The following is an 18,354-nucleotide window of genomic DNA, read 5'->3' as shown; positions in this document are numbered from 1 at the left end:
AAAATGTATTAATAGACCAAAACTGACCCATATTTAAATGTATTAATAGACCAAACTGACCGATATTTAAATGTATTAATAGACCAAAACCGACCCATATTTAAATGTATTAATAGACCAAAACTGACCCATATTTAAATGTATTAATAGACCAAAACTGACCGATATTTAAATGTATTAATAGCCCAAACTGACCGATATTAAAATGCATTAATAGACCAAAACCGACCCATATTTAAATGTATTAATAGACCAAACTGACCGATATTTAAATGTATTAATAGACCAAAACCGACCCATATTTAAATGTATTAATAGACCAAAACTGACCCATATTTAAATGTATTAATAGACCAAAACCGACCCATATTTAAATCTATTAATAGACCAAAACTGACCGATATTTAAATCTATTAACAAACCAAAACTGACCGATATTTAAGTGTATTAATAGAACAAAACCAACCAATATTTAAATCTCTTAAAGCGCACACACACACATCTTTCAGGGCACTCGGCATAGATGTAATTGTTTTCAGTGACACGAGTCCCCATGAGTCTGTGCGCATTCAGGTTGAAGTCCCCACCAGAATAGAAAAACATGTCCACACACACACGGTCCAGTTCTAACCTTTCCCGATCACAAGGCCGCATTTATCAGCCGGTATTGTGTAGGTGACTTCCTGCAAGCCTCCAGGGGTCGCCATGTTCCAATCGCCACGTCCTCTGCCGCGACCTCTGGGTCCGACTGGGCCTCCAAAACCATCACGCTCCTGAACGCCAAACAGAAGAGTAGATCAAATACAAGCCACACAAAACATTCAGAATGGGCCATGTGGACATGAACTAACAGCTAAAAATAACCTGACACTGACTAACTTAACCCTTGTGCATCAATTTAAAAAACAATTACACATGGGTCCATAGAGGACAAAAATGTCCATGTCCGAAAAAAAATATATATATGATTTATGAATAATATTTAATTTATTTTTTAAACATTGAGCTCAAACTAGAAAATCAAAGCCATAAAAAAAAAGGTGTGTTTCAAATTTGAGGTTGATATTTCAAAAAATGAGCTCTCAGTAAGATTTTGTTGGGCACAGTGCCAACTTTTCCCCATTAGATGCCAGCGAAACTCCACTGGTGCACAGTTTTTGGATTTGTGATGTGCATGAGTTTTTGCACACAATTTTTTTATTACATACATACACACCACACCAACATCTATACCAACAACAGTATAAACTAAAAACAGAAATGAAGTGAGTTTTGCTTTATACACCAAACCTGAAAAAATGGCACCATCTGGTAAAAAATGTAAAAAATAAAACATTTGAAGCCTTGCCAACAGAATAAAAGCCTATTTTACAAAGATTGCATCATTTAATAGTTAAATGTCAACGGGATTAAAAATAGCAGTTTTAAAGGTGCACTATACAACTTTTCGTCCACTGGAGGGCGCCTGTTCTAAACGGCTCGCGAGTACCGGGACTTTTATTATGATGGGACGGGACACAGTCGCCGGGCGCACTTCGCCCGCACTTTTTCTAGTCAGGTAAAAACAGCTATTTTTATCATATCAGATACATTTAAGGGGCCAAGGGCTTCGGCCATCCTTCCACTCTCTTCCCTGAACTGAAATGAGTACACGATGGACATCAGGTTCAAGTACGCCAGGTTGGCTGGTGGTTATGTTGCCCGCATACCGCCTCCCATGGCCGAGACTGGTATTACGACACCTGTCGGGCCGGGGCTAGTAATGCTACTGCTAATTAAGGTTGATATCTCTGCAGTACTATAACTTGTCATTTTTTTAATGACATCATCGCCCTTATTTCTTCTCATTCTTTTGATGAGTGTAGGTCATTTTTTAGATATTTTTACCTCAATTTTTAAACATGGCACCTTTAATGGGGACATTTTTGTCCAAAAGGGGCTGAGGCAGGGGCGTAGCCATCTTTTCAGAAGTGAGGGGGACAGAAATGTCGTAATACCATTTTTTTTTTTTTTTTTTTTTGGACCAATATAATTTATCGCATCTCTTGCTTTTAATTGGGCAAGATATCAAATACACTGCTGAACAATAAACAATAATTAATATCTATAATATTATTCTCCTATTCTCCTTTTTTTTTGGTGCCAATTTTATGATTGCTTTATATACTACAAACACTTCTGCATTAAGACTCCATAGATTTTATGCAATGTAAAAAAATATATATATATTCTGATGTAACTCATCTGTTCTCTATGTGAATATATAGTAAAATGTAATTTATTCCTGTGATCAAAGCTGAATTTATCATCATTACTCCAGTCTTCAGTGATCCTTAATCATTCCCATATGAGGATCTGATGATCAACACACATTTAGGATTATTATCAGTTGTGCTGCCCATGGTGATGCTTAATTTTCTAAACATTTGTGGTAAAATTAAAAAAGAGAGAAATTAATACTTTTATTGATCAGACATGCATTAAATTGATCACAAGTGATATTTTTAATATTACAAATTAGATAATTTATTTAATAAATGCAAATAAATGCTGTCCATTGAACTTTCTATTCATTAAAGAATCCTGAAAAATAACATGTAGGCTATCATGGTTTCCACAACATTTTGGGAACTGTTTTCAACACAGATAATAATCATAAATGTTTCTTGATTATGAAATCCTCATCTGAGAATGATTAGTGACGGATCATGTGACACTGAAGACTGGAGTAATGATGATAAATTCAGCTTTGATCACAGGAATAAATTACTATATATTCACATAGGGAAAAAAAGTGGTTTTAATTTGTAATAATGTTCAAAATATTACTGTTTTAACTATTTTCGATTACATAAATGCAGCCGTGGTGAGCAGAATAGGGCCTACTAAACATTAAAAAAAGCTGCATTATTCATATGATACTTTATTGTCAATAAATAGCCTACATTGAGATGACTTAAAAAACACACATAAAGCATATATTGTCGCAATCGTCTGATTGTCGTCGTCACGTTTCATCATCATAACGATTGTTTTCCTTCAGCTGCAGCTCCAGCGTGACAGGGTATTACGAATCCACTTTTGGACTTTCTCTGAGAGCGCCCTCCTCATATTAAGATTCGGAAAAAATTACAGGTCATGCATAGATATTTTTTTGTCTCTGAATTTAAATCTTGATGTATTCACATTGGTTTCTATGTAAATACACTTGCCCCTGACCTCAAGAAGCGCGCTATCAACCGAGTTTAGAGAAGGCTGTCGTTAGCGTCCCTGTTAACTTGCCCACCGCCGCACAGGGTAACACCGGTTCGAATCCTGCTCGGAGCGGGTCGACTAGGATCGCTGAGACCCAGTAAAAGTGCGGGGGACGAAAATACATTTTATTAAAAGTGAGGGGGACACGTCCCCCGCGTAATCTACGCCCATGGGCTGAGGGGAAGTATTTTGTGTAACAAGTGCAAAATAGTTTGTTTTTTTTAAAAGGAAATGGTGGTTAAATATTAAAATTCCAATAAAAATACACATGTGGCACATTTTATGCAGTTAGCATTAGCACAGGCAATGTTATCACAAAAACCCCCCTAAAAAAGCCCAAAATGTCCATAAGGACAAACAAGGGTTAACCAGAGTCTAATCGAAAGATACTTACACTTGAATCTTGAACTGAATAATGAGCTCATATATTTGATGAAGTTTGCATTGATTCTGTCATTTCCTGTTTATTTCTGTTTTGAAAACAGTCTGGATAGTGTAAAGCGCTTTAGAAATAAAGCTGACTTGACTAGAATCATAATGAACTACAACAAACGGACAATAATTACTGATGATCTAGATGTACCTTTGGGGACACTAAAATTATGATCCAACTAAATATACAAATACAAGTAAATAATTAGGTCTTATTTAATTCCATAAACTATCATATTGATCTGCCAACATTGTCGCTATATGATAAATTAAAATAAGCTGATAACATCACTGTTTTCTCCAGTACGACGGTACAGGTGAATCAAATTTTGTTGCAATATTGTCCTGTTTAACACTGAAGCATTTTAAAAGCATGATATAAGCTGATTGATTGATACCTGTGCTGTTTGGACCAGATCATTGATGAGATGAACGGCATGTTGACATCGGTCAGGCTGACCCATGACCTGAGCGATCCGGTCGGGACTGATCCCATCATCTGAAACATATTAAAATAATTCTGCATTGTTTGCAACCTCAATTCAAATTCAGTTACTGAATGAACTCGACAGGCACTCTCACTTGAATTGCTCAGCTGCGTATGAATATTCATGGGCGTGTAAAGAGTGTAAACATGTGAGAGAACAGTATATTAATCCCCTTAATGTTTTAATGATCCCTGCTGGGCCTCCACGGGTGTCCCAACATGCCCTAACCTGAGGTCATTCTCAAAACACACACAGGTACAGAAACTACAAACCAGCGTCAGGTTATTAGCGTTGACTAAAACTGAAGCCGTTTATTTATTTATGATTTAATGTCATAGCAGCAATGGCTACATTCATTGCAATCAGTAGTATCACTTCATTACATTGTTTACAATAATTTAACAATTTTATCTAAAAAACAATTACTATACAAAATCAGGCATACACAGTACAGGCCAAAGTTTGGACACGTTACTATTTGTAATGTTTTTGAAAGAAGTTTCTTCTGCTCATCAAGCCTGCATTTATTTGATCAAAAATACAGAAACAAATGTAATATTGTGATATATTATTACAATTTAAAATAACTGGTTTCCAGTGTATTCTCCTTTAAATGCTGATTTATTTGTGTGATCAGAGCTGAATGTTCAGGATGGTTCCTCCAGTCTTCAGTGATCATGATCCTTCAGAAATCATTCTCAGATGAGGATTCATTAGGAGTGTTGGACACAGTTCTGCTCACTAATATATGTGAGGAATAAAAGGCTCAAAAGAACTGCATTTATTCAAAATAAAAACATATTTTCAAATAATATAAATCTCCTTTACTATCACTTTTTATCAATTTAACACATCACTGCTGAATAAAATTATTGATTTATTTCAAAAAAAGAAAGAAAAAAAATGACTGACCCCAAATGACTGACCAGTAGAGTATATTGTTGTTACAAAAGATTTCTATTTTTAAAACATTTGCTTCTTTTTTTAATGTTTTTTATTTTTATTTTTACTTTTTATTTATCAAAGTATTATATTAGTGAGCAGAACTGTCTCCAACACTCCTAATGAATCCTCATCTGAGAATGATTTCTGAAGGATCATGATCACTGAAGACTGGAGGAACCATCCTGAACATTCAGCTCTGAGCACAGAAATAAATCAGCATTTAAAGGAGAATACATTCAAAACCAATTATTTTAAATTGTAATAATATATCACAATATTACATTTGTTTCTGTATTTTTGATCAAATAAATGCCGGCTTGATGAGCAGAAGAAACTTCTTTCAAAAACATTACAAATAGTGACGTGTCCAAACTTTTGGCCTGTACTGTTGGCCTGTAACAACAATAGTCATGATAACAATTACAAAGAATCTTTCAATTGAATATTTGACAAAAAAATCAAATTACTCCAGGAGAAACCTTTTAAAAAATATCAATGAATGTGTTTTCTGAATAAAACCGTCGTCTAATATTATTTTTAAAAGGCCATTCTATTAATCGCGAGTTAACTCTTGACAATCATGCGAGTAATTGTGATAAAATATTTTAATCGGTTGACAGCTCTAATTTCAATAGAACAAAACCGGCGGATACTTAAATGTATTAATAGAACAAAACCGACCGACATTTAAATGTATTAATATGACAAAACCAACCGATATTTAAATGTATTAATAGAACAAAACCAACCGATATTTAAATGTATTAATAGAACAAAACCGCCCAATATTTAAATGTATTAATATGACAAAACCAACCGATATTTAAATTTATTAATAGAACAAAACCAACCGATATTTAAATGTATTAATAGAACAAAACTGACCGACATTTAAATGTATTAATAGAACAAAACCAACCGATATTTAAATGTATTAATATGACAAAACCAACGATATTTAAATGTATTAATAGAACAAAACCAACCGATATTTAAATGTATTAATAGAACAAAACCGCCCAATATTTAAATGTATTAATATGACAAAACCAACCGATATTTAAATTTATTAATAGAACAAAACCAACCGATATTTAAATGTATTAATAGAACAAAACTGACCGACATTTAAATGTATTAATAGAACAAAACCGACCGACATTTAAATGTATTAATATGACAAAACCAACCGATATTTAAATGTATTAATAGAACAAAACCAACCGATATTTAAATGTATTAATAGAACAAAACCGCCCAATATTTAAATGTATTAATATGACAAAACCAACCGATATTTAAATTTATTAATAGAACAAAACCAACCGATATTTAAATGTATTAATAGAACAAAACTGACCGACATTTAAATGTATTAATAGAACAAAACCAACCGATATTTAAATTTATTAATAGAACAAAACCAACCGATATTTAAATTTATTAATAGAACAAAACCGCCCAATATTTAAATGTATTAATATGACAAAACCAACCGATATTTAAATTTATTAATAGAACAAAACCAACCGATATTTAAATTTATTAATAGAACAAAACCAACCCGATATTTAAATTTATTAATAGAACACCCCCCCCCCTGATATTTAAATGTATTAATAGAACAAAACCGCCCAATATTTAAATGTATCAGTTAAATGTAACAGGTTTTTCATGCTCAAACAGCAACATTACACACTAAAGACAGATGAACATGGGGAAAAAAACACTGACCAGGCTTAAACTGGATCCTGACGCCCGCATCGTTCTGAATCTTCTTGATCATCTCCCCGTTTCTGCCGATGACGATACCAACAGCAAATCTGGGCACTGCAACCTGTGTGTGCAAGAACAACTTATGAATGATTTCTGGCTCATTCTCGAGCTCAAAATGGCTTGAAGCTCAGGACCAGAAGATGCTTACGTCGATGCTGCTGCCCAGTCTGGAGCCGAAGTCACTGCGGCCGCTCCTGAAATCTCCCTGATCCTTTTCCCTGATGATCTCAACGACCAGCTCCCGAGCTTGCTGTACCGGACACACACACACACACACGTCATTCAACACTACGGCAGATCTGTGACTGTAACGGCCCCGATATACTCGCACTGAAAATCTTTTTCATTCTTCGTTAAGGGTTAATGAAGTTCGAAATGTGTTTGCAGCGAACATCCTGACAATATTGGATGCACCGATATGAACATTTTGGCCGATACCGGTAACCGATTATTTTAATTTGAAAGCCAAAGCCGATATAAAAAATAATAATAAATAAAAAATAAAAACATTTAAAAAATTTAAAAAACGGCCGATAAATTTAAATACAATTTTTTATATAATTAAGGTTTTGCTCAAGCTTCTAACTAGGGATGCACCGATATAAACATTTTGGCAGATACAATAATTATTTTTGAAAGCCGATAACCGTTATATTAGCCGATAATTTTACATCCAATATTTTGTATAATTAAGGTTTAGCAAAAACCTCTGACTAGGGATACACCAATATAAAAATTTTGGCTGCTACCGATAACCGATAATTCTTTATATTTGAAAGACGATAACAGATTTATTGGCTGATAAATCTAAATACAAATTACTACATTTTTGAGAGACATTTTTGAGAGACCGGAGAATCCATGTCCCAAACACACAATAATAATGTTCTCTTTATAATTTTATGTAGCCGATATGACAGAAGTGATTCCAATCATATTTCAAGCAACTGAAACCCATTATTATGAACTATAAATAATACATTATTTATTAGCTAATATATATCGGACAAATAGTTTTACCGGGCCGATAACATAAAAAGTTAACATATATTGGCCGACACCGATATCATAACCGATATATCGGGCATCCCTACAAAAAACAAAATGTTTTTTTATGAAAAACATTTTTTAAATTTAGATGTGAAAATATATTGAAACGAGCATGACATTGAAAGTGTCCAAAAAATGCAAACAAGAAAATGTCAGAGTACAATTTTCTTCATTATTTATATATATATATATATATATATATATATATATATATATATATATATATATATATATATATATATATATATATATATATATATATATATATATATGGAAAACAATTTTGCATTAATTTCAGTTGTGTGCCATATATTTTTAAATGCTTATAAAAAATATTAAAAAAGCATTAACAAATTTGATTCACGCTTATTTTTTAGATCCGTGACCACGTTGTTAGATATTGTGATAATTTTTACATTTTGTGCAATATACATTATTTTATTTTACATGTGTTTTAAAATGTTTTTAATAATTTTATAATCAGTGACCGGAATACTTTTGGCTGGAAATGAATCCCATACATCTGACCGTGACGGACTGAACAGAGACGAAACAAACCGTCAAAGATTTACACAAAGGGGGCGGAGCCTCAGAGCCACACCTATTACATCACCACCACCGACCAATGGTTGTTAGAAGCCTCGTTTTGGCCTGATTTAGTTGGAAACGACGCCACACCAGTTAATTTTTCACTTGCACATGAAGTATATCAGGGCCTTGATGTTATTAAAGAGACAGACCTGAACTTTATAAGGGTCTCCAGTGATTCTCAAGGGTTTGTCTGATCCAGTGGGCATCGGGTCGTCCTGAATCATGATCATTTTCACTCCTGTCCTCTCCTGTGGACAAACAAGATAGACGTACAAATTAATTCTCATGAACGAAGGGCTGTCGCTTAAACACCAGTACAAAGCCTCAGCAATGGTATTAATATCGCACGGATTCATTATATATATAAAATTGTTATTTTTATCCTTCATTTCCCCCAAATTATGTATTTTGATGTTATATATATATATTTAATTAATGGAGTTTAAAAAAAGAAATGAAATCAAGTAATTTCTATCCTCCATTTCCCTCAAAGTATGTATTTTGACGTTATATATCCTGTGTTTATATAGAAAATGTAATACAAAATATAACATTTTGACTCCCGTTCCCTCACACTGCAGTGTTGCGTTTTTGGCCGGAAACTGTCAGTTACAGTAAAAAAAAAAAAAATCAATACAGATCACAGCATACCCATGCCCAGCTGAATAAAAACCCGAAATGTCGTTTTTGTTGTCTTTTGTTCGTCTCAGTTCAATGTAATAATGATGCATTATCTATGCAAATGTAAATCATGCAAATCATCTATGCAAACACAAACACACACAAATTTTCACGCCTTCTTTTTGGTTACTTCAGACTGCCCTAATATGTCGGTGAGCACAACTGAGGACTCATTTTCCTACAGTAGTCATTGCAGCGTGGCTTTCTCTGGTAGGACTCAATTTTGATTATGATTTTCGCGGCTACAAAGTGCATGGGGAATCCTCCTTTCTCTCTTAAATTATTGCCCATTGGCCACCAACTGTTACGGGTGTGGAGCTCGTCATTAGAGCATCGAGACAGGGCTACTAGAATTGAGTTCAATATTAAAACAGTTATTTTATCTAAACAGTATATTTGTATAGATGGTATCCTAGTGTTATTACAATTCCCAGTCCCGCCCACTCCCGGTAAAACTAACTCCCATCCCAATCATGTGATTAATAGTGATTTTATTTCCCATCCCGCAGGACTCCTGGAAAAATGTCAGCCTCTAAGGCCCCGTCCACACGAAGCCAGAGCTTTCTCAATCCGATCTTTTTTACCCCTCGTTTCAAGAAATATCTGTTGTCCGCACAAGATCACCGAAACCGACTAAAAACGATGTAGTTTGCATGCCAGGCCAGTGGGTGGCGCTGTAATTCTGCCACAGAAATACACTACAAACAGAGAAGAAGAGTTGTGGCTAGAAGGGGTATAGCAGTGGTCGGAGGTAAGACAAAAATCTCACAATAAAATAACAATAAATACATTTGCTACTTAACAGATGTGTTTAATTAAGGCCTACACCTACCCCAACCATAGACCGTAAAAAAATATGGACGACTCAACATCGTCCGTTTCCGCTTGCCATAGTTGAAGCGTTCAGGCGGCCTGCACAGCGTTGACATCTTGGCACCGGAGTTGCGCAGTAGAGATTTCGGGGCCGGAGTTGCGCAGTAGAGATTTCGGGGCCGGAGTTGCGAAGTAGAGATTTCGGGGCCGGAGTTGCGCAGTAGAGATTTCGGGGCCGGAGTTGCGCAGTAGAGATTTCGGGGCCGGAGTTGCGCAGTAGAGATTTCGGGGCCGGAGTTGCGCAGTAGAGATTTCGGGGCCGGAGTTGCGAAGTAGAGATTTCGGGGCCGGAGTTGCGCAGTAGAGATTTCGGGGCCGGAGTTGCGCAGTAGAGATTTCGGGGCCGGAGTTGCGCAGTAGAGATTTCGGGGCCGGAGTTGCGCAGTAGAGATTTCGGGGCCGGAGTTGCGCAGTAGAGATTTCGGGGCCGGAGTTGCGCAGTAGAGATTTCGGGGCCGGAGTTGCGCAGTAGAGATTTCGGGACCGGAGTTGCGCAGTAGAGATTTCGGGGCCGGAGTTGCGCAGTAGAGATTTCGGGGCCGGAGTTGCGCAGTAGAGATTTCGGGGCCGGAGTTGCGCAGTAGAGATTTCGGGGCCGGAGTTGCGCAGTAGAGATTTCGGGGCCGGAGTTGCGAAGTAGAGATTTCGGGGCCGGAGTTGCGCAGTAGAGATTTCGGGGCCGGAGTTGCGCAGTAGAGATTTCAGGAACCGGAGTTGCGCAGTAGAGATTTCGGGGCCGGAGTTGCGCAGTAGAGATTTCAGGAACCGGAGTTGCGCAGTAGAGATTTCGGGGCCGGAGTTGCGCAGTAGAGATTTCGGGACCGGAGTTGCGCAGTAGAGATTTCGGGACCGGAGTTGCGCAGTAGAGATTTCGGGACCGGAGTTGCGCAGTAGAGATTTCGGGACCGGAGTTGCGCAGTAGAGATTTCGGGGCCGGAGTTACGCAGTAGAGATTTCGGGACCGGAGTTGCGCAGTAGAGATTTCGGGACCGGAGTTGCGCAGTAGAGATTTCGGGACCGGAGTTGCGCAGTAGAGATTTCGGGACCGGAGTTGCGCAGTAGAGATTTTGGGACAGGAGTTGCGCAGTAGAGATTTCGGGACCGGAGTTGCGCAGTAGAGAGCAGGAAGTAGAGCAGGAAGTACAGTCGCGAAATCAAAAGCCCGCCCACACTCTTCCAGATGAAGAACAATTAATTATGTTGGTGTGAAATAAACAGTTATGGAAATGTAGAAATTAAAGCTAAATCTCCAATCTGCTCCCAAAAATCCAGAAAAAAGTCTGTTAGTGCCTCAGTGACTTCACTCAGAGAAGACGTTGATCTCAGCTGTCAGTCATCACGTCACACCCCCCGTTTTTATAGCATCAGATAACTAACTAAAACTAAACAAATTAAAAAAAACGAACACTTGAAATGAAATCATCGCGATGATAACTGCCTTCAGTGACAAACTAACTTTGGGGGAAAAATATTTGAGGTGTAATTTTATTATTTAGTTTGCCTCGCATCCATTAGAAAACACAGAGGGGCGGCTATACTAGGACCGGCCACCAGGGGGCGATCGTGGCGCGAAAGCTTCAGTATCAGAGGGAGACTGCAGGCTTGAGCCCAACCCTAAACATACCTTTACACTAATGCAGATACGGTAATTAAATGACGCGATATTGATGTGCTCATGCCCAGTGCCCGTAGTTGTATCCCTTAACTCTTTCACCGTGCTGGACGTAGTGTGAGGAGATCAACGTTTCAGAAAATATACGGATTCGCTGTACACACGAAAACGGAAGATTGTCGTTTTCAGATTTAACCACTTTGGGACCCGGTTTTAATAAAATATCTTCCAAAACGCCAGATCCGTGTGGACGAAACGCTGATACGGTACAAAATTTATATGTATAAACATGTCTCCGTGTGGCTGGGGCCTAACACACAATGGTCCCGACGCCCGTGTGTGTGTGGAAACACACTTTCCATCTAATAACCAGCCAACCTGAAGTTGTTTGATGGTGTCGCCTCCTTTCCCGATCACCAGGCCGACTTTACTGGCAGGAATCAGGATCTCCTGGACCGCGCTGTTGCCGTCCATCTGACTGTGAAAGCCCGGCCCGTTCCGACACCGGTCCACAATCTGACCCAACAACCGCTTGGCTTGCCTGAGGGACAAGCAGATCATTAGGGAATGCTCAGTGGATTCTGGTGAATCAAATATATTTGACAAATCTCTGTGAACTCTTACTCGATGCTCTCTGGGGTCCCAGTCAAGGTGCAGGGTCTGTCCATCATCCCTCCACTGTCTGCGGAGACAACACACTTACAGAAGCTGAAGACTAATCACACACACACACAGCGGGCGAGCCATTGGCTCAGATCGTCCGTCTCTCGTGGCCTTCAAATGTTCACGTCTAAAGTTGCACTAACGTTTTAAAGCTTCAGAGAATGTTTTGTCTCTGGATCAGAGTTACTACAGCCCACTTAATCCACACAAACACTCGCTGAAAGCAATAAAGCTGATATAAAGTAAAATATAAATATTAGTTGAAAAACGTTAAACTAAATGAAAATTAGAAATGCCACTGTGGCAATAAAATGAAAATAATTCACCAGAAATAAATCTAAAACAGAAAAATTATAATGAATTAAGCCAGAATTAAAAATGATAAAAGCACATGATAAAATTACAATTTTTTTTTACTAAAATTAACATGAAAACCAAATATTATAAAATAAAATATTAGTAAAGTTAAACTAAATGAAAATGAGTGATGTTTCCTTGGCAATAAGTTGAAGCACTAAAATGATTAATCAGAAATGAATAAAAACTAAACAAATAATCAAATAAATAAAAAAGTTAATAATAATAAAAAGAATTATAAAAGCACAACATTAAAAATAAACTAAAACATGAAATCCTTTATATATATATATATATATATATATATATATATATATATATATATAAAATTGTCAATAAACTGAAATAAATTCATGTAAAATTATTAACTGGAAATAAATAAAATTGGTATAAAATACATTTAAATTAAATAGCAAGATTAAAAAATATAAAATAATTACAAAAAGCACAAAATAAAATTAACATGAAAACCAAAATAAATATTTAAACAATATTTAAAAATAAATAAAATGAAAATAAATAAATAACTAAATAAATAAATGTGTGTCAAAATTTTTTTAGAAATGTTTCCTTGCTGATAAACTGGAGTTAAAAAAATGATTAATTGGAAATCTAAAACTGAAATAAATAAAAAATAAACCTAAATAGTGAGAATTATTATTTTTTTTTTTAAAGACAAAAGCACATAAAATTACAAAAAAATGTAACAAATTAACATGAAAATCAAATAAAAGCCAATTAAGAATATTAATAAAACTATTTAAAAACACAAATGACTAAAATGCTCTGATTTTTGAGTGTAGTAGAGGATAAGGAGAATTGTGCAACAATTTAGCATAAATGCAAAGGCTTGAATTAATACTAACGTGTCAATTTCTATAACGTGTTATTATAATGAATAAATATTATCAAATAAATATTTGGTAACACTTTACAATAAGGTTTAACTTGTTAATATTACTTAAATACATTTATCATGGACTAACAATGAACAATACTTCTGATTTACATTTATTAGTCTTAATTTCAGCATTTATGAATATAAACCTACACTGACAAATATTACTAAACACTGTAAAACAGATTTTGCTCACTGTTAGTTTGAGCATGTTAATACAGTCGCCAAAGCTAACAGATGAGACCTCATCGCCGAATGCTTTTATTATCAGCGCTACACATGAGTGTAAACATATCAAGAGTTATTAAAATCTCTTCTGTCACTTATCAAACACAATCTTTATTACGATCTGTCAGATCTGGCATGTCGTAAACGTCACGGAAGACATCAAACTGAACCTACCGGCAGCGATCTGGATCTTACAGTTGGACTCCAGCTGGATTCTGGTGATCTGTTCGCCACCCCGTCCGATTACTGACACACAACAAACACAGAGATCAATCCACAGCACACACACACACACTAATGTACAGAGCATCCACAGAACACATATGAGCTCTTTTAATAATCATAATCATCATTTGACCAGCATTGCTGTAGTATATCAGCTCATATGAGCTCTTTTAATAATCATAATCATCATTTGACCAGCATTGCTGTAGTATATCAGCTCATATGAGCTCTTTTAATAATCATAATCATCATTTGACCAGCATTGCTGTAGTATATCAGCTCATATGAGCTCTTTTAATAATCATAATCATCATTTGACCAGCAGTGCTGTAGTATATCAGCTCATATGAGCTCTTTTAATAATCATAATCATCATTTGACCAGCATTGCTGTAGTATATCAGCTCATATGAGCGCTTTTAATAATCATAATCATCATTTGACCAGCATTGCTGTAGTATATCAGCTCATATGAGCACTTTTAATAATCATAATCATCATTTGACCAGTATTGCTGTAGTATATCAGCTCATATGAGCTCTTTTAATAATCATAATCATCATTTGACCAGCATCGCTGCAGTATATCAGCTCATATGAGCGCTTTTAATAATCATAATCATCATTTGACCAGCATTGCTGTAGTATATCAGCTCATATGAGCTCTTTTAATAATCATAATCATCATTTGACCAGTATTGCTGTAGTATATCAGCTCATATGAGCGCTTTTAATAATCATAATCATCATTTGACCAGCATTGCTGTAGTATATCAGCTCATATGAGCACTTTTAATAATCATAATCATCATTTGACCAGCATCGCTGCAGTATATCAGCTCATATGAGCTCTTTTAATAATCATAATCATCATTTGACCAGCATTGCTGTAGTATATCAGCTCATATGAGCACTTTTAATAATCATAATCATCATTTGACCAGTATTGCTGTAGTATATCAGCTCATATGAGCGCTTTTAATAATCATAATCATCATTTGACCAGCATTGCTGTAGTATATCAGCTCATATGAGCACTTTTAATAATCATAATCATCATTTGACCAGCATCGCTGCAGTATATCAGCTCATATGAGCGCTTTTAATAATCATAATCATCATTTGACCAGCATTGCTGTAGTATATCAGCTCATATGAGCACTTTTAATAATCATAATCATCATTTGACCAGTATTGCTGTAGTATATCAGCTCATATGAGCACTTTTAATAATCATAATCATCATTTGACCAGCATTGCTGTAGTATATCAGCTCATATGAGCGCTTTTAATAATCATAATCATCATTTGACCAGCATTGCTGTAGTATATCAGCTCATATGAGCGCTTTTAATAATCATAATCATCATTTGACCAGCATTGCTGTAGTAGATCAGCTCATATGAGCACTTTTAATAATCATAATCATCATTTGACCAGCATTGCTGTAGTATATCAGCTCATATGAGCGCTTTTAATAATCATAATCATCATTTGACCAGCATTGCTGTAGTATATCAGCTCATATGAGCACTTTTAATAATCATAATCATCATTTGACCAGCATTGCTGTAGTAGATCAGCTCATATGAGCTCTTTTAATAATCATAATCATCATTTGACCAGCATTGCTGTAGTAGATCAGCTCATATGAGCTCTTTTAATAATCATAATCATCATTTGACCAGCATTGCTGTAGTAGATCAGCTCATATGAGCTCTTTTAATAATCATAATCATCATTTGACCAGCATTGCTGTAGTATATCAGCTCATATGAGCGCTTTTAATAATCATAATCATCATTTGACCAGCATTGCTGTAGTATATCAGCTCATATGAGCGCTTTTAATAATCATAATCATCATTTGACCAGCATTGCTGTAGTATATCAGCTCATATGAGCTCTTTTAATAATCATAATCATCATTTGACCAGCATTGCTGTAGTATATCAGCTCATATGAGCGCTTTTAATAATCATAATCATCATTTGACCAGCATTGCTGTAGTATATCAGCTCATATGAGCACTTTTAATAATCATAATCATCATTTGACCAGCATTGCTGTAGTAGATCAGCTCATATGAGCTCTTTTAATAATCATAATCATCATTTGACCAGCATTGCTGTAGTATATCAGCTCATATGAGCTCTTTTAATAATCATAATCATCATTTGACCAGCATTGCTGTAGTAGATCAGCTCATATGAGCTCTTTTAATAATCATAATCATCATTTGACCAGCATTGCTGTAGTATATCAGCTCATATGAGCGCTTTTAATAATCATAATCATCATTTGACCAGCATTGCTGTAGTATATCAGCTCATATGAGCACTTTTAATAATCATAATCATCATTTGACCAGCATTGCTGTAGTATATCAGCTCATATGAGCTCTTTTAATAATCATAATCATCATTTGACCAGCATTGCTGTAGTATATCAGCTCATATGAGCGCTTTTAATAATCATAATCATCATTTGACCAGCATTGCTGTAGTATATCAGCTCATATGAGCGCTTTTAATAATCATAATCATCATTTGACCAGCATTGCTGTAGTATATCAGCTCATATGAGCGCTTTTAATAATCATAATCATCATTTGACCAGCATTGCTGTAGTATATCAGCTCATATGAGCGCTTTTAATAATCATAATCATCATTTGACCAGCATTGCTGTAGTATATCAGCTCATATGAGCTCTTTTAATAATCATAATCATCATTTGACCAGCATTGCTGTAGTATATCAGCTCATATGAGCTCTTTTAATAATCATAATCATAATTTGACCAGCATTGCTGTAGTATATCAGCTCATATGAGCGCTTTTAATAATCATAATCATCATTTGACCAGCATTGCTGTAGTATATCAGCTCATATGAGCGCTTTTAATAATCATAATCATCATTTGACCAGCATTGCTGTAGTATATCAGCTCATATGAGCGCTTTTAATAATCATAATCATCATTTGACCAGCATTGCTGTAGTATATCAGCTCATATGAGCGCTTTTAATAATCATAATCATCATTTGACCAGCATTGCTGTAGTATATCAGCTCATATGAGCGCTTTTAATAATCATAATCATCATTTGACCAGCATTGCTGTAGTATATCAGCTCATATGAGCGCTTTTAATAATCATAATCATCATTTGACCAGCATTGCTGTAGTATATCAGCTCATATGAGCGCTTTTAATAATCATAATCATCATTTGACCAGTATTGCTGTAGTATATCAGCTCATATGAGCGCTTTTAATAATCATAATCATCATTTGACCAGCATTGCTGCAGTATATCAGCTCATATGAGCGCTTTTAATAATCATAATCATCATTTGACCAGTATTGCTGTAGTATATCAGCACATATGAGCACTTTTAATAATCATAATCATTATTTGACCAGCATTGCTGTAGTATATCAGCTCATATGAGCACTTTTAATAATCATAATCATCATTTGACCAGCATTGCTGTAGTATATCAGCTCATATGAGCTCTTTTAATAATCATAATCATCATTTGACCAGCATTGCTGTAGTATATCAGCTCATATGAGCACTTTTAATAATCATAATCATCATTTGACCAGCATTGCTGTAGTATATCAGCTCATATGAGCACTTTTAATAATCATAATCATCATTTGACCAGCATTGCTGTAGTATATCAGCTCATATGAGCTCTTTTAATAATCATAATCATCATTTGACCAGCATTGCTGTAGTATATCAGCTCATATGAGCGCTTTTAATAATCATAATCATCATTTGACCAGCATTGCTGTAGTATATCAGCACATATGAGCGCTTTTAATAATCATAATCATCATTTGACCAGCATTGCTGTAGTATATCAGCACATATGAGCTCTTTTAATAATCATAATCATCATTTGACCAGCAGTGCTGCAGTATATCAGCTCATATGAGCACTTTTAATAATCATAATCATCATTTGACCAGTATTGCTGTAGTATATCAGCTCATATGAGCACTTTTAATAATCATAATCATCATTTGACCAGCATTGCTGTAGTATATCAGCTCATATGAGCGCTTTTAATAATCATAATCATCATTTGACCAGCATCGCTGCAGTATATCAGCTCATATGAGCTCTTTTAATAATCATAATCATCATTTGACCAGCATCGCTGCAGTATATCAGCTCATATGAGCTCTTTTAATAATCATAATCATCATTTGACCAGCATTGCTGTAGTATATCAGCTCATATGAGCTCTTTTAATAATCATAATCATC

General features: G+C 35.4%; 1 protein-coding gene across 2 annotated transcripts in view; it reads right to left on the bottom strand.

The window, feature by feature from the left end:
• Positions 1-18,354, bottom strand: part of fubp3 (far upstream element (FUSE) binding protein 3) — a 74,497-nt gene that overhangs the window by 15,634 nt on the left and 40,509 nt on the right. For both annotated transcript variants that reach the window (XM_067439767.1, XM_067439768.1), the window contains exons 5-12: positions 14,024-14,095; positions 12,328-12,385; positions 12,082-12,244; positions 8,687-8,785; positions 7,045-7,146; positions 6,855-6,957; positions 4,086-4,186; positions 632-773 (exon numbers count right to left, since the gene is read on the bottom strand). In XM_067439767.1, coding sequence (XP_067295868.1) covers positions 632-773; positions 4,086-4,186; positions 6,855-6,957; positions 7,045-7,146; positions 8,687-8,785; positions 12,082-12,244; positions 12,328-12,385; positions 14,024-14,095 — 840 coding nt within the window. The remainder of the gene's footprint in view (positions 1-631; positions 774-4,085; positions 4,187-6,854; positions 6,958-7,044; positions 7,147-8,686; positions 8,786-12,081; positions 12,245-12,327; positions 12,386-14,023; positions 14,096-18,354) is intronic.

This window comes from Pseudorasbora parva, chromosome 3 (genome assembly GCF_024679245.1).
Source record: "Pseudorasbora parva isolate DD20220531a chromosome 3, ASM2467924v1, whole genome shotgun sequence".
NCBI classification, from domain to species: domain Eukaryota; kingdom Metazoa; phylum Chordata; class Actinopteri; order Cypriniformes; family Gobionidae; genus Pseudorasbora; species Pseudorasbora parva.
The sequence above is the reverse complement of the archived record's forward strand: the minus strand, read 5'-3'. Positions and strand labels throughout refer to the sequence as shown.